At 47.1% G+C, this 26,340-nt stretch overlaps 3 protein-coding genes across 5 annotated transcripts in view; 2 read left to right on the top strand and 1 right to left on the bottom strand.

Annotated features, from left to right (window-relative positions):
• LOC115466521 (sulfotransferase family cytosolic 2B member 1-like) overlaps positions 1 to 26,340 on the top strand; it is a 1,032,539-nt gene that overhangs the window by 294,054 nt on the left and 712,145 nt on the right. The gene's annotated exons all lie outside the window — the stretch shown is intronic.
• Positions 11,467 to 21,629, bottom strand: LOC115466510 (beta-2-glycoprotein 1-like). 3 transcript variants are annotated; one of them, XR_003941558.1, is made up of 9 exons: positions 21,520 to 21,629; positions 19,826 to 19,978; positions 15,668 to 15,853; positions 15,311 to 15,422; positions 14,949 to 15,025; positions 14,071 to 14,250; positions 13,560 to 13,757; positions 12,119 to 12,558; positions 11,467 to 12,043 (listed from the first exon to the last, which is right to left on the bottom strand). XR_003941558.1 is itself a non-coding variant. In XM_030197789.1 (8 exons), exons 1-8 carry the CDS (start codon positions 21,608 to 21,610, stop codon positions 12,494 to 12,496), a joined length of 1,062 nt encoding a protein of 353 aa, XP_030053649.1. In that variant the 5' UTR covers positions 21,611 to 21,629; the 3' UTR covers positions 11,467 to 12,493. The 3 variants fall into 3 exon arrangements, 2 of the variants coding, with proteins under 2 accessions (XP_030053649.1, XP_030053650.1); XM_030197789.1 differs by having other exon boundaries at positions 11,467 to 12,558; XM_030197790.1 differs by lacking the exon at positions 14,071 to 14,250 and having other exon boundaries at positions 11,467 to 12,558.
• Positions 25,554 to 26,340, top strand: part of PRKCG (protein kinase C gamma) — a 44,677-nt gene continuing 43,890 nt past the window's right edge. Inside the window, exon 1 of the mRNA XM_030197829.1 lies at positions 25,554 to 25,922. Within this exon, the coding sequence (XP_030053689.1) occupies positions 25,753 to 25,922 (170 nt within the window). The 5' untranslated portion in view covers positions 25,554 to 25,752. The remainder of the gene's footprint in view (positions 25,923 to 26,340) is intronic.

Genomic DNA, 26,340 nt, shown 5'->3' with positions numbered 1-26,340 from the left:
ACGGCCCTTCAGTGAACAGCAGGGTCTCATCCTACCATACCATTACAGATGCGAGTGTTAAAACTTTTAATTCTCAGCAAAACTGTCATCTAAAATTAATAATGATTGAAAAAAATATATCACTTCCTCTGCCTTTCAACACTCTGTTTTGAGAAACCTATATTTTATTTATTTAGATTTTTGCTCACACCTTTTTCAGTAGTAGCTCAAGGTGAGTTACATTCGGCTACACTGGATATTTCTCTGTCCCAGGAGGGCTCACAATCTAAGCTTGTACCTGAGGCAAGGGACGGTTAAGTGACTTGCCCAAGATCACAAGGAGCAGCAGTGGGATTTGAACCGGACACCTCTGGATTGCAAGACCGGTGCTTGAACCACTAGGCCACTCTGCAAGGAGCAGGGATTTATCCAAACTCCAGAAAGGAAGCAGTGGCTTCCATCAGAGTCACTTAAACAGTTCAGCCTCAGGCCAAAATATTTGTTTGTATGTGTGTGATTCAGTAAGGAAGAGATATCTGAACCTGCCCTGCAGCTGCATCAGAACCAAAGGCACAGACAGAGCTGCCAAGTTACTCAATTCCAAGACCCTGGCAAGAGGGAGACCGTTTGGACAGGCCTGGTTTTGAACTCTCATCCCAAAGCAGTCTGGGAGTTGTAGTCCCTGATTTTACCCATTGACCTCAGTGTTAAAATTTGCAGGCATCAGGATCAGGCTGTGGGAAATCCAGAACTGACCTATGATCTCCCTCCTGGGTCTGAGCAATTTGGGAAGGCTGTCTCCCACTGCCTCAGGCATTCACAAAGCTGGTAAGCTTTTAACATCCTGAATATTTTTCACCCTTGCACTGCACTTGTTAAAATAAATAATTGAATATAAGCTTTTTGACTGTAAACACAGAAAGGTAGATCATATCAAATCCCTTCCTCTTCCCCAGTACTTCTTGCTGATCCTGTGAAGGCTATGAAAACCTTCCCAGTGTCCTGATCTCTGCTTTAAGACTAATTACCGGGGGGGGGTCACGTGATGCTGAAGGAGCAGTAGCCACGCTTTTGCACTGCTCCGCGATCCCTGCCCGATTCCCGCTCGAAATCGCCGGCAAATAGCCCTGAAAACCGACTGACCTGGTAGACTACGGCTAGCTGGGAGTGCATGGACCAATATTTAGTGTCCATGTCGCCGGGAACAACCAGAAAGAGTGCAAAAACGGAGAAAGAGAAGGCGGCAAGCACGAGTGGCGAATCCAAGATGGCGCCTGGAACGCCGAGGAGCGAAGCGGAGTTTTCGGCCCGTCAGCTATCACAGATAGTAGCGGCAGTGGAAACGGCGCTGGAACCCAGGTTTACATCATTAAATGAGCGCCTGGGGAAGGTGGATGGGCTGATGGCAACGCTGGTGAGTCGCGCAACGGAGGTGGAAACGAGGGTGTCTGCGATGGAGGACGCATGGCAGCAGTGTGGCCCGGAGGTGGAAAGCCTTAAGGTTAAACTACAACAGCATGTGGACAAATTGGATGAGCTGGAAAATCGGGCTAGACGGAGTAATCTCCGGCTAGTGGGACTGCCAGAAACCATTCCGGAGAAAAGTTTGAGCACAGTCCTGGAAGAATGGCTCGTGAAAGAATTTGCCCTATCAGACAGTCGGGGGCCGCTATGTCTGGAGAGAGCACACAGAATTGGGAGACAGCAGCAGAATAATCAGCGTCCCAGAGTTGTCATTATAAAAGTACTGAATTATATCCATAAAGAAGAGATTCTCCGGGGCTACCGTCTGAAAAGGGAATCTTTGACATATGCTGGAGTACAAATAAGAATCTTTCAGGATTATTCAACTAGCTTACAAGAGAGGAGACGGAAGTTTCATCCAGTGTGTACCCGTCTAGTTGAAAGAAATCAACGTTTCATGTTAATGTACCCAGCTACTCTAAAGATCCAACATGAGGGGAAATGGATCCCGTTTGTATCAGACCAAGCAGCCATGCAGTTTCTTAACAGAGACTTAAACCCAACTGGGGCATCCACCTGACAGTGAACATTGGTCTGATGGGTCAGTCGGTCATGTAAGCTATCATGTACTTGCAGAATGCAGGGGCAAATATGCAATGTTCTGAAAGTTTTTGTTCAAGAAATTTCTGTTGATGAAAATGTGCAGTTGGAGGGTGGGGGTGGGGTGGGGATCGCAGCATGTTGTGACTCAGGTGTTATGGGAGTTTTACAGTTGTGGGTTGATGAAGGGGAAGAGAAAGTAGGGGGGGAGGGAGGGTGGGTAGACCAAGGGGGGGTTTTGAGGGGAATAAGGATAATGGCAATGTCGCACAGTAATTTGAACTTTAGCGAAGGGGCAACTACACGCTATGTGGAATGGTTAGGAGGGGAAGGTTCCGGGGTGAGGGCTGGGCACCCAGGGACCTTGCAAATACTACTGCATTTAAGGAGAGCAGGGAGGGAGTTCTGGGATCCAGGTTAGATGCACTCGGTTAGATTAATATCATGGAATGTGGCTGGGATTGGTTCGCCCATAAAAAGAACAAAAATTTTAAATGCCTTGCAACGTCACACAGCTTCCATAGCATGTATACAGGAGACAAAACTGTCTGAGGAGGAAAGTCAAAAGCTCAAGCAAAGGTGGGTGGGAGAATGTTTTTTCGCTCCAGCAAAAGGCCGTAGAGGAGGCGTGGCAATCCTGATTCATAAGTCCCTGCAATGTAAGGCCAGAGTGGTAACCCGGGATACACAGGGGAGGTATATCCTTATACATTTAAACATACTGGGACAAGAAATATTCTTGCTTAATATTTATGGCCCAAATGTATATGACCCAACATTTTTTCAGCACATCATTCACCTGGGGCTTCAGCACACAACTGCCCCCTGGCTATTAGTGGGCGATTTCAACCAGGTGATGGATGGGAACTTAGACAGATCAGCGCCGTCAGCGGGGCTAGCATTGAGCAGAGGCAAGGGCATACAACATCTGTGTAGGGCGTTGAACCTAATTGATCCCTGGCGCCTGCTTAACCCCACGGCATGTGATTACACCCACATGTCCCGGGCACATGGCACGTGGTCGAGATTAGACTACATTTTAGCGGAGGGTGCTTTGTTTCCACAGATTGTGAAAGCAGAGATAGGACCTATGGAGGTTTCGGACCATGCCATGATCTGGGTGGAGATGGAGTTGGGAGCGGGCAGACTTAGAGGTCAACAGTGGAAATTTCCATCACATATAGTGGGGGATGCACATTTTCAAGACCATCTTAGGCAAAAATGGCAGTTGTTTGCAGACACCAATTCACAACACGAGGATGATGGCCTGCTCTATTGGGAAACCTCAAAAGCAGTTATGAGGGGGGAGGTCATTTCATATATGTGTGCCAGGGCAAGGAGGTTAGCCCGGGGTATTGTCCAACTGGAACATAAATTTCAGGTAGCAAAACGGAGACACTTAACGGCCCCCTCATCAAGAAGTAAGGAAGAGATGGTGTCGGCTCTTGCGGCATTAAATTCTCTCATACACGAACGCACTAAAAAACAAATGTTCCACAGATCATTTACTTTTCATAGATTTGGTAACAAATCAGGGAAACTACTGGCAAGAGTAGTAAAGAGGTGGGGGGGTAATAGGTTCATCCCATCTTTGATAAAGCCAGATGGCACACGTGAGACCCGACCTGGAGGGATAGTACAGATTTTACATGATTTTTATGCATCCCTTTATAGCGATCCAGGCGAGCGGAGTGGACCTGACTTGGTAGACTATTTAGAAGATTCAGGTATTCCCCGTTTAACGGCGGAAGTGAGGGAGCGGTTGAACTCTCCTTTGTGTGCTAGGGAAATCCAGAAAGTGGTTAAAGCGTTAAAAAGGGGTACGGCTCCGGGTCCGGATGGGTACACGACAGAATATTACCAGTGTATGTTGCCACAGTTATGTGGAGCCCTGGTCTCCTTTTTTGAAGCCTCAGTGGAGGGAGGAGGAGTTCCTCGGAACTCCAACGAGGCGTGGATTACTTTGATACCAAAACCGGGGAAGGACCCAGAACGCCCGGAATCGTACAGACCGATTTCCCTCATTAATGTGGACCTAAAAATTTTAGCGAGGGTGTTGGCGGAGAGGCTCAGTCCACACATGGCCACATTGGTGGGAGAGGGACAGGTGGGATTTGTGAGGGGTAGACACTCTTCTATTAATGTCCGCAAAGTGTGCATGGCTGTTGCTTATAGTCATATGTCTCAAGAACCATTGCTCTTGGTGAGTCTTGACGCCGAGAAGGCGTTCGATAAAGTTCGCTGGGATTATCTGTTTGGAGTTTTAGAATATGTGGGCTTGAGGGGCTGGTTTGCACGTGCGATTGCTGCTTTGTATTTTTACCCCCAGGCCGCTATACTGGTAAATGGGACCCGTTCGCCTAAGTTTCAGATATTGAGGGGAACGAGGCAGGGGTGTCCTCTCTCTCCGTTGTTGTTCCTGCTCTACCTGGAACCGTTGCTGCGTACGATTCAAAGAGACCCAGGGGTAGCGGGAGTTGAGATGCCCTCCCTCTCAGTAAAAACCTTGGCATTCGCAGACGATATATTGCTGACTTTGACAAACCCTTCTGGGTCGGTTCCGGGCCTCCTGGATATTATTGAAGAATTTAGTTTCTTCTCGGGATTTACCCTTAACTTACAGAAATCAGTGGCATTCCCAGTGCAGAGTACGATTAGAGAAAGGTGGGTAGGAGAATTCCCCCTTACCTGGTCCAAGGGGCCCTTAAAGTATCTGGGAGTACTAATCCCAGCGGATCTATCGGAATTGTATAAAGTGAATGTGGAGCCGCTTCGACGCAGTACACAACACACACTTCAGGGCTGGCACGCGCTCCCGTTATCCCTCATGGGGAGAATTGCATTATATAATATGATTTTGGTGCCAAAGTGGACCTATATGCTCCAAATGGTGCCGCTGTGTCTGTCACAGAGGGATGACCGGTGGGTAACACGACTGGTAGCAAACTTTATATGGCAGGGTAAGAAATCACGTCTGCGAGCCACCCAGCTCTTCTTGCCAAAAACAGGGGGGGGGCTGGGTCTGCTGAGTATCAGACTTTTCTCGATTTCTAGTAACATGCGTCATCTCACGGACTGGTTCCGGGGATCATCTTACTTTTCATGTACGGGAGCCGAGACGAAGCTGTTTGCCCCAGACCACTTTAGTGCCTGGTTACATGCGAAGCCGGGGAATCTTCGGACCCCGCCGGCCTTTGCACCAATAGTGATGCCACTGAGGAAAACTTGGAGGTGGGTCTGTAGGTTTTACGGTATGTCTGCAGAGTCCTCCCTGTTACTGCCAATCCAGGGTAATAGAGACTTCATGCCGGGCATCAGCTCAGAGGAATTTATTAGGTGGGGGAAGAAAAACTTGCAATATTTATATCAGTTATATGATCCGGAGGGCACCCTGAGGCCTTCTGAAGAACTGCAGTTGGAGTACGGGGTTAGGGGACTAAATTTCTTTTCTATGTTCCAGTTGCGTCACTATCTGAGGTCCCTACCGGCTTCCTCTTTGACACCACAGGCGTGGGAGCAATTGGTTACCATATGGGGATTAGATGCACAATTAAGGGTTCCACTTAAGTACTATCATGCCTCACTACGGGAGCACTTGGGAGAAGTGGAATATGGTAAACTGACCGCTTGCTGGAATACGGAGCTAGCGATGAACCTCCAGATGGAAAAGGTAAAAGTCTGTCTTTTGGACTCCAAACGACTGACAGAGAATGTGACGTTGCAAGAAACACATTATAAATTTGTATTAAGGATGTATATTTCACCCCATAGAGCACATAGGGCGGCGATGGGGATAGAGGACAGATGTAAGAAGTGCGCACAGTCCCCAGCAGATCTAGGACATATGTTCTGGAAATGTCCGAGGATCCTGGGGTTTTGGCGTCAGGTTACTCAGCATGTGTCTGTGATGTGGGGGGTAGTTTGGAGACCAACGCCAGCGCAATTGTTTGAGGTGTTCAGAGTGTCACCAATGGCTCCTCGGGGCCTTAAATGTTTCATGAAAAAATCAGTCTTGGTCGGCAAGAAATCGATCCTTCAACAGTGGATAACTGGGGATCCGCCTACACTGCAACAGTGGAGATCTAACATGATACACCTCTGCGCATTAGAGCGTAGGGGTGTAGAAGACCTGGAATCACCATCAGGAGATAGACTTTGCCAAGTCTGGTCTCCATTCTGGGACTCGCTGACCGCTGTGGCGCGTAGTAGGATTTTGAATTCTTGAGTGCGACACAAGGTGGAGGAATTTGGGGGGGTGGGGGGAGTTGAGCTGTTCAAGAGGAAGGGGGGGGTAGATGGGGGGGGGGGGGAAAAGGGGGAAAAAGGAAAATGTATTTGCACTGTTTTGTATTTGATATGAATGAGAAGATTTAAGTGATGTATGGAGTATTTCTCCAAGGGCAGTATTGTGTTTGTTTCTCATTGCACTAATAAACATATTTAAACATAAGACTAATTACCCACCAACTTCCATGGAGAGTGGAACCCAGGGCCAAAAGGCCCTGTCAGATAGGAGTCTTGAACTGCACTGCAGACACACTGGCAATGCCGAAAAGGTAGATATGGATTATAATGAGGGGCATAATCGAACGCGAACGCCCATCTCCATGGGCGGAACAGACCGTATTTTTTTTTTAAAATGGCCGCTCATCTTTTTTTTCGATAATACAGTTTGTGCCCGGCAAATGTATCAGATTTGTGCGGATTTGAGCTGGGCGGTTTCGTTTTTCAAGCGATAATGGAAACCGAAGGCACTTGGCTCAAAAACGAACAAATCCAAGGCATTTGGTTGTGGGAGGGGCCAGGATTCGTAGTGCACTGGTCCCCCTCACATGCCAGGACACCAACCGGGCACCCTAGGGGGCACTTGTAACAATTAAAAAAAAAAAGTCAAATACCTCCCAAGTCCATAGCTCCCTTCCTTTGGGTGCTGAGCCCCTCAAATCCCCCCCCCAAAAACCCACTGCCCACAACTCTACACCATTACCATAGCCCTTATGGCTGAAGGGGGGCACCTACATGTGGGTACAGTGGGTTTTGGGGGCGGTATGGAGGGCTCCCATTTACCACCACAAGTGTAATATGTAGGGGGGAGATGGGCCTGGGTCCACCTGCCTGAAGTCCACTGCACCCACTAACAACTGCTCCAGGGACCTGCATACTGCTGTGATGGAGCTGGGTATGGCATTTGACGGTGGCATACAGGCTGGAAAAAAAGTTGTTAAAGTTTTTTTTTTTTTGGTGGGAGGGGGTTAGTGACCACTGGGGGAGTCAGGGGTGGTCATCCCCGATTCCCTCCGGTGGTCATCTGGTCATTTAGGGCACTTTTTTGGGACTTGTTTGTGATAAAAAAGGGTCCAAAAAAGTGACCTAAATTCGCACTAAAAACGCCTTTGTTTTTTCGATTATCGGCCAAAGGCGCCCATCTCTGCTTGGCCAATAAACACACCCCAGTCCCGCCTTTACCACGTCTCTGACATGCCCCATCAACTTTGCTCGTTACCGTGATGGAGTGCAGTTGAAGACGCCCAAAATTGGCTTTCGATTATACCAATTTGGGCTCCTTTGCGAGATGGGCGCCTATCTCCCGATTTGATTCGAAATCTGGGTGACAGAAGGCATAAGTAGAGACTAATAGACGATTCACCACTGGAGACGTGAGTCCAACAGTCTTTATTATATCAGAGATAACGACCTGACACAGGCCGTGTTTCGACGCTAAAAAGTGTCTGCATCAGGGGTCAATAAATACACCAAGTAATGAATGCAAAACGAAGAGTCCTACTTGTATATGTGTTGTCAACTCACTGATCACGTAGCACCAAACAGAATATGCTGGATATAAACTATCAGAGCTCTTCGTTTTGCATTCATTACTTGGTGTATTTATTGACCCCTGATGCAGACGCTTTTTAGCGTCAAAACACGGCCTGTGTCGGGTCGTTATCTCTGATATAATAAAGACTGTTGGACTCACGTCTCCAGTGGTGAATCGTCTATTAGTCTCTACTTTTGCCTTCTGTGATTCGTCATCGTAGAGAACTTTTCCTGTTCTATAATTTCGAAATCTGGGTGCCCATCGCTTTTGAAAATAAGGCTGAATGTGACCCAACCTAAGGACAGAAGGGAGAGAAAGTGATATTTCTCAATTTCTGTAGCTCTTGCTGCCTAGTTATTAATAGTGTAACAAAGCAGGAAAGCACTTAAAAGCTTTTCTTACCTGGAGACACCTCTCTCACGTATGCTGTTGTATAGCGCTGCTTACGCTGGGTAACTCTAAAAAACAAATGTCGCTATTCTAGAGTTTTCCACACGATGGCGCCATTGCCTTAAGAATAACTATTATTAAACAGTTATTCCTATTTATGACCACAGGAGGACAGCACTGAGCACGTCTGCTATTAAGCCAATGTGCTCAGTGCTGCCCTCCTGTGGTCATTGCTCAGAATACAGATTGAATTGCGTAAATCTGTTGCATTTGCTTGCTGTATTTCCCTTAAGACTGAAACTGCTCTATTTGGTTTAAACGTAACATTTCTGGCATTTAGGAATTGAGCTATTGATGTACAAAGTGCAGTACAAGGGTGAAAATATTCAGGAGGTTAACTCCCTGCACCTTCAATTTTAGAAACTTGGGACATCTTTTACTAAGGCGCGCTCACGTTTTTAGCGAGCGCCTATAGGAATGCATTGGTGTCTCTAACGCTTAGCGTGTCTATAATTTTAGCATGCACCAAAAACGTGAGCACGCCTTAGTAAAGGACCCCCTTAGTGAGTGCTGGAGGCAGTGGGAGACGTGCCTGCCAAATTACCCAGATCCAGAAGGGAGGGTTATAGTTTACTTCTGATTTTCAGCACTAAGGTCAATGGGTTTAACTGGGAACTACAAATCCCACACTGCTTTGGGATGGAAGTTCAAAACCCGGAACTGGCCAAAATGTCTCTAGCCTGGAACTGGGTAACTTGTTAGCTCTGTGTTTGCCTTCTACAGTGATTCTCAAACCTGGTCCTGAAAGCACCCCAACCAGTCAGGTTTTCAGGATACCCACAATGAAATGGATTTATTTATTTGGATTTATTTACTGCCTTTTTTGAAGGAATTCACTCAAGACGGTGTAAAGTAAGAATAAATCAAGCAGGAACAATAAACAATTACAGCAGTAAAAATATTCAAATAACAATACAAAGTACGTAATAGAACATTTTAATTGACAGCGTAGGGTATATTAATGAAAGAGATTTGCATGCATTGTCTTCACTGCATGCAAATCTATCTCATGAATATTTATTGTGGATATCCTGAAAACCTGACTGGCCGCAGTGCTTTCAGGACCGGGTTTGGAAACCACGTCTACCAGCTTTTAAAAAAGACTTCACAGCTTCTGCACCCCACAGGTCATTTCAGTGGTCAGCCCGAGGCTGGCCTGGAAAGTCTCAAAAGATTATGTTTTTGCTACTCCATCCCAGGTCAACCAGACTGATCCAGTCCTGGATGTTACCACACCGCATGCATAGACTTGTATTTCAAATGGTCCCATTGCTTTTTCCTAAGAAACTCAGCCGTTCTATGTCTTGGCATGCAGTCGGGATAAAAGCAGGACTGAATCCACCTGTTATCCAGAAAGGGATGGAAAATCTAAAGATTCCTGTGTTTCCACTGCATTTGAATCGGGTCAAACGGGACACCGCTATCTCTGAACTAATGGGGTAAAAATCGTCCTTTGGCTGAGGAACAGCAGAGCAAGAGTGTGGTATTATGTTTTCAGGGGTGTGGGTGTCCCAGACTAGCAGAGGGTGTGGGAATGTGAACCTTAACCCTCCTGGATTTTGGAGATGTTTGACAGCAAGATGCCCTTATCTTTCACCCTGGGGGTGAGTCACTTTATCTATGTTGGGTCACTCAGAAAACAGCAGAACATATAGAAAAACGTTAGACAATCCAACTGGTGGGAGAGTGAGGGACAGGGGTGTCCCGCAGTCCCTCACTGCACAGGGTATTACCTAGATTAAATGGATTAAAATAAAAAGAAGCTGACTCAATATCGGGAACTGTGATGGGCCAAGCCCGTCCTACTCAGGGTTTGCTGTGTATTTCCAACTACACCTGACCTATTCCTGTTAGCAGTGGTAATCATTAAGCAGGGCGCCTGACCATACACAGGATCTTGGGCTGGTGCCTCTTGGGAAGAAAGAAACGTTTCACAGAATATTTGGGGTGGTGGAAGGAAGTATAGTTGCATCATCTCCTGTCCACCCCCTCCTCAAGAGTGGCAGATGCATCAACGGGCTAGTTACATCTCTAAAAGCTCGGTAGCTTAATAAATAATATCAGAACCATTAAACCAAGATGTACTGTCACTGATGGCTGACATAACATGTCCAGAATCACGAGATTCTGAGGGTAATGGTTCCATGATAATTATTCTAGAATTGGAGAAAGATGGGGCTGAGAGGGACCTCAGGAGATCATCTAGAATCAGAGAACAAAGGAACTGAGAGTGACCACAGGAGATAATGTAGAATCAGATGGGGATGGGAGGGACCTCAGAAGATAATCTAGAAATAGAGAAAGATGGGGCTAGAAGGGACCCCAGAAGATCATCTAGAATCAGATAAATATGGGGCTGGGAGGGACTTCAGGGGTTTATCTAGAATCAGAGAAACATGGGACTGGGAGAGACCTCAGTGGATAATCTAGAATTAGAGAGAGATAGGGCTGGGACTCGGGAGCTCAGAAGATTATCAAGAATTGGAGAAAGATGGGGCTGGGAAGAGACCTCGGGAGATCATCTAGAATCAGAGAAAGATAGAGCTGGGAGGGACCTCAGGGGATCATCTAGAATTGGAGAAAGATGAGGCGGGGAAGGGAGCTCAAGAGATCATCTGGAGTCAGAGAAAGATGAAGCTTGGATGGACCTCAAGAGATCATCTGGAATCAGAGAAAATGGGGCTGGGAGGGACCTCAGGAGATCATCTAGAGTCAGGGAAAGATTTGGCTGGGAGAAACATGAGGGGTTCATCTAGTGAACTCCCTTACTTCAATGCAGGATCCCTGTATGTAAAATCTCTGAGACAGATGCTTCTCTAAGTTTCTCTGAAGATTTGCATAATGGGGGTCGGGTTATTGCCCATCACTGAACAGTCTTCTTTGGTCTCTCCAATTTCTGTATTTCTTTTCTTGGCACATGTGGCTCTGGAAGCCTAACCTCGATGCCCTCACCAGGGTAAAATATTGGCTCTGAATGTATTGCTATTGCCAAGTCAGTGTGATGGCGACCAGAGGGAATATTGTCTTTTCCTACCATGCTAAAGGTGAAGTTGCTGAGATAAGATGATAATGAATGCGATGAGCTCTTAATGTCTCTCTAACCCAGGGAAAGAGCACAAGTCCAAGCTTAATTGTAAAAGAATTAGGTCTGAAAGAACAGTGATTTAATGATTTTATTTTAAATAAGAATATATACCCTGCAATAATTGCCAATATTTACATTTCTGATAGGTACATGTGCATATGTGCATGATTTTAGCTCTGGGCTCACAGGGCTGGACCCTGGCTGCAGCTCCTGGGATGGAGACAAGTCCTCAGCTGGGATTTCTCTGTCTATCCAGGGCCACTCACCCCATGATGAATGACCCTTCGGTGGAGCAGTGCTAAAGCATTTCTTGCAGCAGGGGTATAATGGTTAGGCTGGAGAAATGACCAGTAAGAAAAGATAGTACCTGTGACTCAAGAGTTCTAATCTCCGGCTCTGTCTTGATCTCATTTTTGTGTGAACCTGGGGTGAGTCACTTTATCTCCCTGTGCCTCAGCTCTAATCTCCGGCTCTGTCACTTACTCTTTGTGTCTGACCTTGGGATGAGTCACTTTATCTCCCTGTGCCTCAGCTCTAATCCCCGGCTCTGTCACTTACTCTTTGTGTCTGACCTTGGGGTGAGTCACTTTATCTTCCTGTGCCTCAGCTCTAATCCCCGGCTCTGTCACTTACTCTTTGTGTCTGACCTTGGGATGAGTCACTTTATCTTCCTGTGTCTCAGTTCTAATCCCCAGCTCTGTCACTTACTCTCTGTGTCTGACCTCAGGATGAGTCACTTTATCTTCCTGAGCCTTAGGTCTCATTCCTGGCTTGGTCACTGACTCTCTGTGTGTTAGATCTGGGGGGGGGGGGAGTCACTTTATCTCCCTCTGTTTCAGTTCTAATCCCCTGTTCTGTCACTATCACTCTGTATGGCCCTGTGATGAGTCACTTATGTTTCACCATGGGGTGAGTCACTTTATCTATGTTGGGTCACTCAGAAAACAGCAGAACATATAGAAAAACATTAGCCAATCCAACTGGTGGGATAATGAGGGACAGTCCCTCACCACACAATGTCCTACAATATTAAAAGACTGATATATACAGCTGAGACTTTAGGTGCTGGTGGGGGTTTGGACTCTCTCGGTAGGATCTCAGCAGGATGGGATCTCTGATACCAGCTTCTTGGGAAAGATTGTGTACTGCAGCCAGGTTGGTTCTGTGGAAAGAGAGAGCAGATTACCAGGGGTCTCGCCCAGGGAGCAGAGGGGAGAAATGATGCAGCGGCTCCGGCTCGATACCTTGGGCGCGGTCTCGTTCTCCCTCCACTCCGCCCCCTCTCTCTTCACCTTTCTTTATTTTGTAATGTTTTCTTTCTTCTACACTGTTCACCATTACTTCTCACATGGGCCAACACCAGTATATGACAGCAGTCATTCATCCCCTTGGCCACATGAGGGCACCAAACATCCCTCAAAACCACTCCAGGGTGATTGCACTTCTCAAACACAGTGTCACCCTGGGGCGATTGCACTTCTCTAGGGTGGTCACTCCTCCTATGACACCACACCAGGGGATCACTCTTCCCATTACATTACATCAGAGCAGTCACACCTCCATTGTACAATCACTCATTCTACAACATTGCAGTAGGGCAGTTGTGCCTGTCATAGGAACCCGCATAGGTCAGTTCAGTCTTCATCTATCACTATCTATAATGTTATTATGTAAACCAGAGCAGTCACTTCTCTCACAACTGTGCACTAGGGTGCTCACACTTCCCACAACCACACCACCACACCAGGGCAGTCACTCCTCCCACAGAAGCACACCAAGGTGTTCAGGCTTCCAATAACCCTGACACCACACCAGGACAGTCCTTTCTCTCACAACAGTGCACCAGGGCATTCACACTTCCCATAACCATGACATCACACCAGGGCAGTCACTTCTCTCACAACAGTGCACCAGAGCACTCACACTTCCCATAACCATGACATCATACCAGGGCAGTCACTCCTTTCACAACAGTGCAGTACGACACTCACACTTCCAATAATCATGACATCACATCAGGGCAATCACATCTCCCTCCATACCACACCTGGAAGGTCACTTCTCCCTCAACACCACATCTGGACAGTCACTCCTCCTGTAACACTATAAAGTTGCACTTGTCCTTGCCAAAGCTGCAGATGTTGGGTGGTGATGTTGACTTACCTCTGTAGCAATCAGGCAATGGGAGGTGTCCATCGAAGCAGCGAGAGATCGCCTGGTAGCTGCAGCTCCGGTTCTGGCCATGACAGAAGAAGGTGACCTCCTCCAGGTGCTGCACCTCCCCTCCGGGGACCTCCCCAATCCAGACCTTCTTTCCTTGGTACACAATTCGGCTGCGCTGGACGGGGATCTGACACCGGGCTTCGGGGGTGGGGGGGGGGGGAGTAGAGGAAGAGAAATGTAAAAAAAAAATGATTAGAGGACACGGAGCGGGGAACAGTCGTATTCACCCCTGAGTGGCTGGATTCTTAATTTCAGGGGATGGATTGTGAATTTCTGATGGTGGAGGGGCTCTTTGGGTGGGGACAACCTGGAAAGATTTTACAGACTTGTGTCTCTCTGCTGTCTCCTGGGGGCGAAGCTGTCTCAGTCTGTGAGGGCTTCTCTGAAGTATAAAGTGATCAGTCACTGGGGTGAAATAACAACCTCCCCCTTCACCCCAGTCCTTCCTCACCTCTGCAAGCAGGTATCTCTGACCAGCTGCCGTTCCTCTGACACGTCACCCTGTTGGGCCCTTCCAGGTAGAAATTCCTCTTACAGAGATAATAGATCACCTCGGAGACCCAGTACTGGGGCTTCTCCACAGCCACCAGGTGGCCATTCTCAATCTCCCACGGAGGGGGACAGAAGACGACTGCAAAGAAGCCAAAAAGCTGCTGACACTCCTCAACAGTGGCATTCCTAGCGTGGATGGCACCCGGGGCGGATCGCCGATGCGTCCCCCCCCGGGTGCAGTGCGCCCCCTCCCGCCTGCGAAATGACACCTTCCCCCCTCCCCCGGCGAAATGACACCCCCCCCCGGGTGCACACCTGTTCCGGGGCAGAGGGAGCTGCAGCGAACGAGCGAAGTTCGCGAAGTCGGAGCCCATAGGCGCGCGCCGCAGCACCCCCCCCAGTGGCGTGCACCCGGGGCGGACCGCCCCCACCGCCCCCCCCCTTGGTACACCACTGCTCCTCAACCTCTGGGGGGGGGGTCTAATGATTAACCATAATCTCGACCCCCCCTCCCCCACCTAACCCCTACCACATGCCCAATTCCCCTGTCAATCTTTATCACCCCCCCTTCCAAAATGTTTATCCCAATCCCAACTGCAGCTCTAACCTTGTAACCCCCAAACCCACACGCTCACCTTAACCCCAATGCCAAATCCTTCACGTCAACTCTCCCCAACCCAAACCCATAATCCCTCACTCTACTCCTTCATCCAGGTCACTGACACCTCTTGGGCCAAGCCTGCTAAAGCCCAAATAGTGAAAACATAGTCCGGTACTATAAGGCAGAGTGGCAATAGCATACAAAAATAAGGCAGTTTTAAGTCCAGGGTGACGTACCCCGGCATGTTGGTGCTGGGTTAGACCACAGGAGGTTCTCCTGACATGAGTTGACTGATTCTCCATCCAGTTCATAGCTGTGGAAACCATACAGAAGGAAAGAGACATTAGGCAGGAATGAGGTGCATTGGCAGAGCTGAGTGTACGTAGCAAGGGGTTCAAGTCAGTACTGAATTAGGGGGTGCAGTGACTGAGCTCCGAGTGTGGGGAGGGTGTCGGTACTGGAACAGAGATGTGCAGTGAGGCGGGATTTAGGTACATTAGTTCAGTACTAGAACAGCAGGGCATTGTGTGGGGCAGGTGCTTCAGCAGATCATTACTGTTTATTTGACCTGTTCTGGGGGCCACTCAGATGTACCCACCTTTGCTCACAGAAATACTGCACAGAGTTCCCGGGCTTCCAAGAGAAACCTACGTGAAATCCATTTTTCAGTGCTGGAGGGGGGCCACAGGTGTTCTCAGCGTCCAGCTCAGCTGATGGAGGGAATTGAATAACTTATAAAAATGGAACCCACAAATATGCCCTGAGGCTTCTCGCCTCCCGCTTTCTTCTATGTTTCATGGGTAGAAACTTCCAGGCTTCAGAATCTCTCGCCCTCCCTTAACAGATCCAGTTTTCCAGATCATTAAAGCTCTGCCAAAAAGCGCAGCTGTAGCAGGAACAGAGTGAACCAGGCTTTGGTGAAGGCACCTCTGTGAATTTCGGTTCCCCATCTTACCTTGGCAGGCTGGTGTTGAGCTCCACTTCCTGTCGCCCTGGCAGTGGCTGGTTACTGTGTTTCCACCCTCAGACATTGTGAACCCAGGGTGGCAGGACACCACCATCTCATCCCTGAAGTGATGGGATTCACCCTTGAGCCTCACGTCGGCATGCTGCAGCTGAACAGGCCAGGGGCAAGTGCGACCTTCAAAAAAAAAAGGAGGGGAGTTAAATTTTGGGTGAAAATAGAGAAAATTGGGGACTGGCCCCTGATGACCCTAACTCTCAAGGTGGAGAAAGGTTTCAGAATGTGTGGAAACCACTAAATTCAACAAACACACATGTGCCTGTCAAACAAACACATCCTGAACTTCCTCATCTACTTCTTTATGCAGTAGACTCTATTTTGTATATCTGCACAGTGCTGTACACATCTAGCAGCAACACAGGAATGAGAAATCATACAAACCAAAAGCTCAACTATGTGCTTGACCCTCTTCTACTATTTTTTGTGAAATGCTGTCAATAGAAATCAAACAAAATAAATCATCCAAAGGGATGAAATCATGAGGAACATGGAGGAACTCCATCCACACCGTAGGAACCAACTTAAAGAGGACCTACATAACATCCAAAGAGAAAAACAACACATGCCTATCCGCAAGAAAGAAATAAAGCTATCTTTTCTCCTGCAGGATCACAGAGAGAAAAACAGCCTATATTTGGTTAACCACAGCTCTGCAGAAACAACATCCCCAGACACCTTGGAGACACTTGGATATACATCTGAGGCATGTGAAAATCGGAGCCCAAACAAGCCAAGGAATACTGATCACACCTTCAGAGATGCAGATCAGATGGGTATAATAAACCTCTCGAACCATCAATTAACACAGCATGAAGTCTCTGTACTCTCCAAAGGACTTTCTTTATGCCCATCTAGCAAACTTGATGAAATCCAACTATATTCAGACCTAGAAGAATTCTTCAGAAAAATGCGTCTTTGAGCACATTTCCACAATAGAGGGACACCAAACAGACCGGAATACAGTCTTAAACAAAAGAACACTTATTTCACCCCACAGGAGGGACAAAACTACAAGCTGGATAATTACATAGAAAGTTTCAGACATAGGGTTAAATCACAACTCTCCATCAAACAAAAAAGAATTCTGTACAATCTTACCCCACCAGAAAGAGCAGCCATAAGAACTCTACAAACTAACGAACGCATTATCATCAAACCCGCAGACAAAGGAGGCGCAGTGGTAATTATGGACACACAAAAATACATTGAAGAGGGACACAGACAACAAATACTACAGGAAACTAACTGAGGACCCCACACAGGATTATACAAAGCAGCTAAAAGACCTTATCAGAACATTTTCTAAACAAGCACAGCCACATCTGAAGAAACTCATACCAAACCAGCCTTCTGTGGGCACATTCTACATGTTACCCAAAACCCACAAACCTGGAAACCCGGGCAGACCAATCATATCAGGTATTGGCACACTCACGGAGGAAATATCTGGACTCATAGAGGGAATTCTGAAACCTCTTGTGCACAAAACTAATAGCTTCATACAAGACACCACAGACTTTCTGAATAAATTGAAAAATATCAAGCAATTACCACCAAACACCCTTCTGGTCACGATGGATGTAGAATCATTATACAGCAACATTCCACATGTGGATGGCATAGCTGCATGTGGAAGACTCCTAAAAAAATCCACACTGGACCATCAATACTCACCAGAAACTATAACAAAATTAATCAAATTCATTTTAACTCACAACTACTTTCACTTTAACAATGATATCTATCTACAAATAATGGGCACTGCAATGGGCACCAGGACAGCACCCCAATATGCCAACCTTTTTATGGCTGAGCTGGAAGAGACATTTCTGAATACACACCAGACCAAACCTCTAAAATACTACCAGTACATCAATGACATTTTTATGATTTGGACGGAGGGTGAAGAAACTCTGAAACAATTTTATTCTGCATTCAATACATACCATCCTACAATCAGATTCAAAATTGACTACTCCCCAGAAAAAGTCAATTTTTTGGACACCACAGTCTCAATCAGTGATGGCTGTATACAAACATCTATATACAAGAAACCCACAGACAGATGCAGCTACCTCCACAACTCCAGCTTCCACCCTTCACATACAAAAAGATCCATTATTTACAGCCAAGCCACAAGATACCACCGTATCTGCTCGGACCCAGAGGATAGAAACAGACACCTTGAAACCCTGACTGCATCCTTCAAACAGAAAGGCTACAACCCCAAAATAATCTCCAAGAATATTGCCTCCTCCCTCAAAACACCCAGGGAAAATCTGCTACAGTACAAAGAAAAAAAAGCCACAGACAGAATTCCCCTTGTAGTGGCATACAACCCAGAGCTGGAGAAACTGAGGAAAATCATAAGAGACCTACAGCCACTTCTCCAGGAAGATGAATTACTGAAAGAGATATTCCCATCCCCACCAGTGCTGGCCTTCCGACAGCCACCAAATTTAAAACACAAGCTGATCAGAAGTAAACTTCCAACACAGACGGAACAAGAAAAGGGCACGATTCCCTGTAACACAGCCAGCTGCAAACTATGCCAAAACATTTCACAAGACCCCATAGTCATTCACAAAGGAAAAATATTCAACATAAAGGACTATTTTACATGCTCATCTTCCAATGTGGTATATATCATTCAGTGTAAAAAAATGTAACGAAGGATGCTATATTGGAGAAACAGGCCAGATGCTTAAGACAAGATTCAATCTGCACAGACATCACATGAAAATAGCCAGTGCCAGTCAAGCCCCTACCCCTGTGGGCCAACACTTCACAAGACCAGAACACTGCACCAGTGATTTCACAGTAAGAATACTGAAAGGTAATTTTAAAACAATACAGGAATGTAAGACCTTTGAAATAAGAATGATTGAATATTTTGACACCCAACAAACAGGACTTAATAAGGATCTGGGTTTTCTAAACCATTATAAACCATAAAGCTGTATTTCTCTGTGTATTTCTCTGTTTATTACCCTCCTCTCACCTACCAACACCCATCCTGTTAGAATATCAATGAAATGCTTTGATGTCCCCATGCATACCCCCACCCTCCCACTCTGTCAGACTGTCAAAGTAATGCTTTGATGTTTCTCTTATATATACTATTTGCTACCACATTTGCTTATTTCCGATCTGACGAAGAAGGGCAACCTTCGAAAGCTAATCAAGAAATGTATTAAGTAAGGTATCATCTTATTTTCTTTTCCATGTTTTATTTTGTTTGATTTCTATTGATAACCTTTAAGAGTGGACTAACACAGCTACCACACCGCTCTACTTGTGAAATGCTGCAAATCTTCCCCACCTGTTTTATTATCTGTTCTCATACAGGGTTTATAATGGTCAGATTCCTTCCATCTCCTGCCTGCCTGTCTGTCCTGTGCTCTCACAGCATCAGTGGGCTGCTGAGAACACATTCTGAACTTCCTAGTCCATTTCTCCTCTGCAGTAACTTGGAGGATTAAGAAATAACAGTGATGAAACTGGAAATGTTGAATCAGTAAGTGCAGGTTAATCTGGGGGGGGGGGGGGGGGGGGATGGGTACGGAGAAGGGAAGACACACATACTCAAGAAAATCAGGAGAATACAGTCTGAACTCCCTCTGCCATTGTCAGAGAAAGGCAAAAATGAGCTGGGAGTCACACAGCAGAGACCCACATGAGTATTTCTTGAAGGGAATCTGACTCTGATTCTCATCACTAGGGGATGGGGAAATGCATTAATTCTAACAGAGCACACCAAGAGCTTCCTCAGCTATTGCCGTTCTGCAGTGATTGTGTGACTGGGAAATTGGGGCAGGCAAGAACTGAGAGTCACTAAGGATGCCACACAGACACACACACTATTTGAAGGGATCATCTCCCAGAAAAAGACTTGAGTAACAACACATCCTGACCTTCCCCTTCCATTGCCACTCTGCAGGGAACAAATGAAATAAAAATTGCATTTAATCTGGGAGTGATGATTTTGACAGTGACCCCCCCCCCCCTGGCTTTTTATCATCATTGCTTAAAAATCCTGTTTCCAGAAACCTTTTCTAAAAATAATAATAATAATAATAATAATCTTACTGAGAGTAATGCAGCTCAATCCGCAGTGCCCATCACAGAGGCAGCGCCTCTTTCCTGAGCAGTCTCGATGCCGCAGGCAGGGCTTCTGGCACGTCTGGCCCATCGCCTCTGCCAGACCCTCTCTCACCTGCGGACAGGTTGTGTCTTCAGCATCTAGGAACAAAAACAGAGGTATGTATTAATTTATGTTCAGTATAATATGAATTTCTAGAACACATTTCCAATTGTAGGTCAAGGCGGTTTCCAACTTTTTTTTTCCTGATAAGTCCCTTTTCTGAAGACCTTACCATGGATAACTGGGGGTGTGCAGAGCCCAATTTCATGCCCTCCTCCTCCCTGCCTTCTTTGCTGATGTTGCACATGTTTGGCTAACTTAACACATCTGCCGCCTCACAACTGGAAAGGGAGTTACACTTCTCCCCTTCCCACACTACTGACGGCCTGTCCACTCTCATAAAGGACAAAACAGCCTGTGAACTGATGTGATGCTCACAGCATGAAGCATCCAAATATGACAAATAGAAAAAAAAATAAGAGGCAACATAGTAGATGATGGCAGAGAAAGACCTGCATGGTCCATCCAGCCTGCCCAACATATGTATAGTACTTAATCTTGAGCTGTCCTTGCCATTTTCAGGACACAGACCGTAGAAGTCTACCCAACAATTCTAAACCCCACCCCCACCCCAAGGAAAACGTGGCCAAAGTCAGAAATCAGCAACTGTGCTCAAACACAGCCTGAACTTCACCAGCCATTGTCACTCAGCAGTAACAACATGAAAAATAGAGGAATCCTTTTTATTTAATTACTAAATAATCCTGGCCAGACAATGGCTTATTGCAGCTAGAGATAAAATCCCTCCCTTCTGAGCCTACTGTCCACCAATCAACCTGTGTTTTCAAGCAATCTGCAATGCATATGCATGAAATAAATTTAAGTATCTGTAGGGAAGGAAGGGTATCCTCCAGTGTATGTAGTTCTCTCTCTTGAATCTCTTTGGATATCCTGAAAACCTGACTGGCTGGGGGGTTCCTGAGGATCAGTTTGGGGAAACCTTCTGAGCACAGATCCCCAAACACCGCTCACCTCACTTGCCTCACCCCTGCCCAAAGGCATTCTGGGTACTGCTATGAAAAATATGTCCAGATGTTTGTCCTGTTCACACATCTGTATGCCCTGGGCTGCTGTGCCCCCACAACTGTGAGGAAGCTCCACTGCACTATTCTGAGGGTGAGTGCCTGGCCCCAGCCTAAGAAACAGTGATGAAGAAACGGTGTGTGGTGTGGGGGGGGGGGGGGGGGGGGGGAGAGAAAGGGAAAGCAGAGCAGAGGACAGACAGACAGGCAGTTCAGAAAAAATGACAATTAAAATCCAAGACCACTCTGGCCTGAGAGATTTCTGGTCTGAAAGGATGAGGCTCCCCAACTCCGGGAGAAAAACAAGCGGAGAAAGCTTTAGCATTCTTCCCAACCCCTCTGCAATAAGAGCCAGCTTTTCAAAATGGTTGGGGGGGGGGGGGGTGCTAAACCCAACGGGAATTATCCCTCCCTGGACATAGTCAAAGAGTTTGACCAACATTGAGGGCGCTCAGGTACCCACAGAGCTGGCTCCTATGTCCTCTGCATATTAGGAATGGGGATATAAGAGAAGGTGCCTTCTTATTTCCCTAAGAGGGTCTTCCAGTCTAACCTACCTTCTTTTGGGATACCAGTTATGATCACAAGGAAGAAAGACACCAGGGCAAGGAAGAGCTGCTGAATCTTTGTGCCCATGGCCCGCTGCATTTGACGATTGCCCAGTATACATGGGATTGCTCTCTTCCCTCCCACCCCCCCACCCCCCAACGTGTTTATATTGAAGGGCTGTAACTCATTAACTGGGGTTAACCACCATGCTGGCAGTGAGCCACCTTAAACTTTGACCCGGCCACAGTTCTTGGGTGTTACGTGTTCAGGGCACCTGGCTCCAGGGGGAGTGAAAACGTGCCAGCACCATAGTTGGCTCCGGAAGGTGAAGGTTCATGTCCAGTTGGCTGCAGTGTCCTGTCTGTCTGCAGGTTCTGTGGAAAGTTACAGGTGTGTCCGGGGTATGGAGGTGCTGTTGACCTCCATAACCAGGACATGCCTCCAAAGCCGCTAACTCATCCAGTTCCAGTAGGGTCATTTTAAGGCAAGTGCTGGTTTTGAACTCGCATCCCAAAGCACTGTAGTCCCTGATTCTACTCAGTGAAATCAGTACTGCGGGTCCCATAATGCAGGGGCATAGCCAGACCTCGATGGGAGGGAGGCCAGAGCCCAAGGAGGGGGGCACATTTTAGCCCGCATTCCCTGCTTCCGTCCCCCCCCCCCCACCACCGCCGCTGCTTCTGACCCCACTGCCACTGCCGCCGCTTCTGACCCCCCCCCCCCACCGCCGCTGCCAAAGTACCTTGGCTGGTGGGGGTCCCCACAGCTGAAGCATTGGTCTGTCCCACACTAGTCTCGTATTGCCTCTCCTGTTTTCAGCGTGCCCTGCATGCTCATTTTAATGAAACTTTATTGAAATGAGACCCTGCACAGCGCCATTGAAAACAGGAGAGGCAAAGCGAGACAGCATGGGACAGACCAATGCTTCAGCTGGTGGGGGTTGGGGACCCCCGCCAGCCAAACCGGGGGGACCCAGAGCCAATTTGGGGGACCCAGGCCCCCGTGCCCCCCCCCCCCCCCCCCCGTAGCTACGCCACTGGCTCCGGGACGGAGCTGTCAAAAATCCAAGACTGTCTCGGAAGATCCCTACTTGAACTGGGTAAGTTGGCAGCTAGGTGCCTCAATATGGTGTTAAGAGTAGGGTGGCGGGGGGGGGGGGGGGGGGGGGAGGGACAGTGTCTGTTCTTAATACCCAGGTCACACTCCATTCCACATCATGTTACCGGGACGAGGAGGAAAGGCGCTGTCCTTAATATAGAGAGGTCAGGAACCAACAGGTAACCGAACAGCAAAGACCCACAAGGAGAATAACAGTACACAAAGGAAGTGGGAACTTAGGAAGCCTACGCAAACCTCAGGGTTAATAAAATCAAATATGTATTGCTCTGGTGTATATATGAATACAATAAACATAAATTCACTACATAAACTCCAATGTATGTAAAACAATACATGGTAAAATAATATCAGTACTTAAACATCGGCATTTCACAACTCGTGTAAAATCGGTGCTCCAGACTCGACACGGCACCATGTTTCGGCAAAAACCGTGGCAGCCTCAGGAGCCTACCATAATAATGAGAGACATAGTGCTAGGTTTACTAAGACACATTAGCGTTTTTAACACACCTATAAAGTTAAGGCGCATTAAACGCTAACGAGTCGATACATTCCTCGTTAGCGTTTGACACGCGTTAAAAATGCTAACGCACGTTTGTAAACACAGGCAGTAGATTTCTAATATACAGAGTCAATAAAAGTATAAATACTATCAATTTAAATGTACAATCAGATGGATAAAAACTGATGATAAAACGTGGATATAAGGCTGATAATAATTGTGAGCGTCTTTCACAAGGCATTATCATTTTGCCCAGGTCAGTGTTTTCATTCCTATTTTTAAATTCTTTTTAGTGTTTTACCTCTTTTAATCTTTCCAGCATTTTACCTTCATATTTGTCCTTCAAAATAAGTTTGTTTGTTTTTTTCATATTCGCCTGTACTTCATGTTTTCAAAAATATTTTATTATATGTTCTGAAATTCCCATTGCCATTATTTAATACTTTCCTATGAATAATGACATGTGTGATACGATTTCCTCGATTGATGCTCATATTATTTTTTGATATTATTCATTTTTTTTATTCATGTTCTTTTTATATGAGTGTACATTTATATTGATATAGGCTCATACTTATTATTATAATTATTATCAACCTTATATCCACGTTTTATGGCGTTTAGGTAGTGAATTTATGTTTATTATATTTATATATACAGCGGAGCAATAAATATTTGATTTTATTAATCTTGAGGTTAGTGTAGCCTTCCTGAGGGATCCCTTTACAAAGGCGCGGTAAAAACTGGCCTGTGGTAGTGTAGGCGCGGGTTTTGGGCATAGACCTAGCGGTAAAGAATTTGTGCGGTTATGACCTACGCGCGTCAGAAGACACTTGGTGCACACCGGCTACGCACGTCCAAAAATAAAAAAATATTTTTCAGATGTGCGTAGCATACGCATGCCGAAAATGAAATTACTGCAATAGCCACGCGGTAGTCGGGCGGTAACTCCATTTTGGTGCGCATTGGGCACGCGTAGAGCCTTACCCGGTTTAGTAAAAAGGTTCCTAAGTTCCCACTTCCTTTGTAGACTTAATATAAAGAGCTCATCCCATTTTCCTATGTGGTATTGGCGAGAGCAGGGACGGTGCTGTCCTTTAAACACAGGGCAATTTCGGTCACAAGTATGTTATGGGGGAACGAGGGGAAGATGCTGTCCTTAATATACAGAGCACATGGTATGGGGGAGAGTAGACAGGATGCTGTCCTTAATTCAGAAAGCAGGCAGGCATGGTGTTGAGAAGGGTGTCAGTGCTACTGGAGGTGTTGTCCTTAATACACAGGGCACACTCCATTCCCTAGCAAGGTTTTAGAGAGCAGTGGGAGGCAGTGTGCTGTCCTTTATACACAGGGCAACTCCAGTCACCAGCATGTTATAGGGGAAAGAGGGGAAGATGCTGTCCTTAATATACAGAGCACATGGTATGGGGGAGAGCAGAGAGGATGCTGTCCTTAATACAGAAAGCACCCAGGCATGGTATTGGGAAGGGTATCAGTGGAGGCAGTGTGCTACTGGCGGTTTTGTCCTTAATACACAGGACACACTCCATTCCCTAGAAAGGTTTTAGAGAGCAGTGGGAGGCAGTGTGCTGTCCTTTATACACAGGGCAACCCCAGTCACCAGCATGTTATAGGGGAAAGAGGGGAAGATGCTGTCCTTAATATACAGAGCACATGGTATGGGGGAGAGCAGAGAGGATGCTGTCCTTAATACAGAAAGCACCCAGGCATGGTGTTGGGAAGGGTATCAGTGGAGGCAGTGTGCTACTGGCGGTTTTGTCCTTAATACACAGGGCACACTCCATTCCCTAGAAAGGTTTTAGAGAGCAGTGGGAGGCAGTGTGCTGTCCTTTATACACAGGGCAACCCCAGTCACCAGCTTGTTATAGGGGAAAGTGGGGAAGATGCTGTCCTTAATCCAGAAAGCACCCAGGCATGGTGTTGGGAAGGGTATCAGTGGAGGCAGTGTGCTACTGGCGGTTTTGTCCTTAATACACAGGGCACACTCCATTCCCTAGAAAGGTTTTAGAGAGCAGCGGGAGGCAGTGTGCTGTCCTTTATACAGAGGACACATTGCATTTCCCAGCACCCCAGCATGGTACTGTGAGCTAGGCAGGGGTGGAGATACCGCTGTTCATACACAGGAGACAGTCAAAGTATAGTGTATCATGGTGCTCTCTCTCAGGGTGAGGCGACATATCCAAAGTCTTCCCTGCCCCTCTCTGGATTTAGCTTCCCCTTTAAGAGCAGCTCCTCCTGCACCCTCCCCAGCAAAGAGACCCCTCCTCCTCTTTAAGAGCCGCTCTGTCCCCCTCCTACCTCCCCCCACCCCCCCCCCCCCACCATCCCTCAACCAACATTCTCTCTCCATCTCACTCAGCAGCTCTGTTTGTGATCCTTGCAACGGAGCCCATCTCAAGGCTTCCTGCATCCTTCTCCCCATCTCTCTCGCTCCGCAGCACCCTCCCTCGCGCCCCCTATTTCGTGGCTGCTGCTCCAGGTTTCGATCTTGCGCGTTACTGCCCTATAATCTCAATTTTTTTCTCTTTCGCTTGGCGTGCTGCAGGGTCCAGGAGGCAAGCTGGCGGACACAGAGTACCCGGAGCGGGACCTGCTCAGGATGGCCCAGGTGTGCACGAGCCTGGAGGCTGAGCTGCCGCTCCCCAAGCCACTCTTCTGTCGGAAAGGGGCCCTGCGACAGAAGCTGATCCACGAGGTGAAGAGCCACCGATTCACGGCGCGTTTTTTCAAGCAGCCCACGTTTTGCAGCCACTGCACGGACTTCATCTGGTGAGTAAGGCACAGCGCCAGCTTTCCTACTGACTGCCACAGGGGGAGAGATGCCTTCTCGCATCCGAACCTGTCTGCTGGGTTTAGCAAACGCCTGGTAGCTTAACAAGCCTGACCAAATTTAAGGCTCATGGCACTTTAAAAAGCCAGCTCAGGGGTGCAAAGCTTTGCTTGTTTCCTTGAGAGCTTTGGAGCTGAGGAATGTCAATATTATAAGCAGCTCTAATCCCCGGCTCTGTCACTGACTCTGTGTGTGACCCTGGGCTGAGTCACTTTATATCTTCTTGTCCCTCAGCTCTAATCCCCGGCTCTGTCACTGTATCTGACCCTGGGCTGAGTCACTTATCTCCTTGTGCCTCAGCTCTAATCCCCGGCTCTGTCACTGACTCTTTGTATCTGACCCTGGGCTGAGTCACTT

The sequence above is a fragment of the Microcaecilia unicolor genome, chromosome 3 (genome assembly GCF_901765095.1).
Source record: "Microcaecilia unicolor chromosome 3, aMicUni1.1, whole genome shotgun sequence".
In the NCBI taxonomy this organism is placed as follows: domain Eukaryota; kingdom Metazoa; phylum Chordata; class Amphibia; order Gymnophiona; family Siphonopidae; genus Microcaecilia; species Microcaecilia unicolor.
Note: the sequence above shows the minus strand (reverse complement) of the source record. Positions and strands in the feature narration are given on the sequence as shown.

Excerpts from the sequence above, each read along its gene's own strand:
- LOC115466510 (XM_030197789.1), bottom strand. The coding sequence starts at position 21,610 with ATGCAGCGGGCCATGGGCACAAAGATTCAGCAGCTCTTCCTTGCCCTG. Across the intron at positions 15,423-15,667 it reads CTCAACACCAGCCTGCCAAG|CTGAGCTGGACGCTGAGAAC; the intron begins GTAAGATGGGGA and ends TCCCTCCATCAG. Across the intron at positions 12,559-13,559 it reads ATTGCCTGATTGCTACAGAG|AACCAACCTGGCTGCAGTAC; the intron begins GTAAGTCAACAT and ends CTCTTTCCACAG.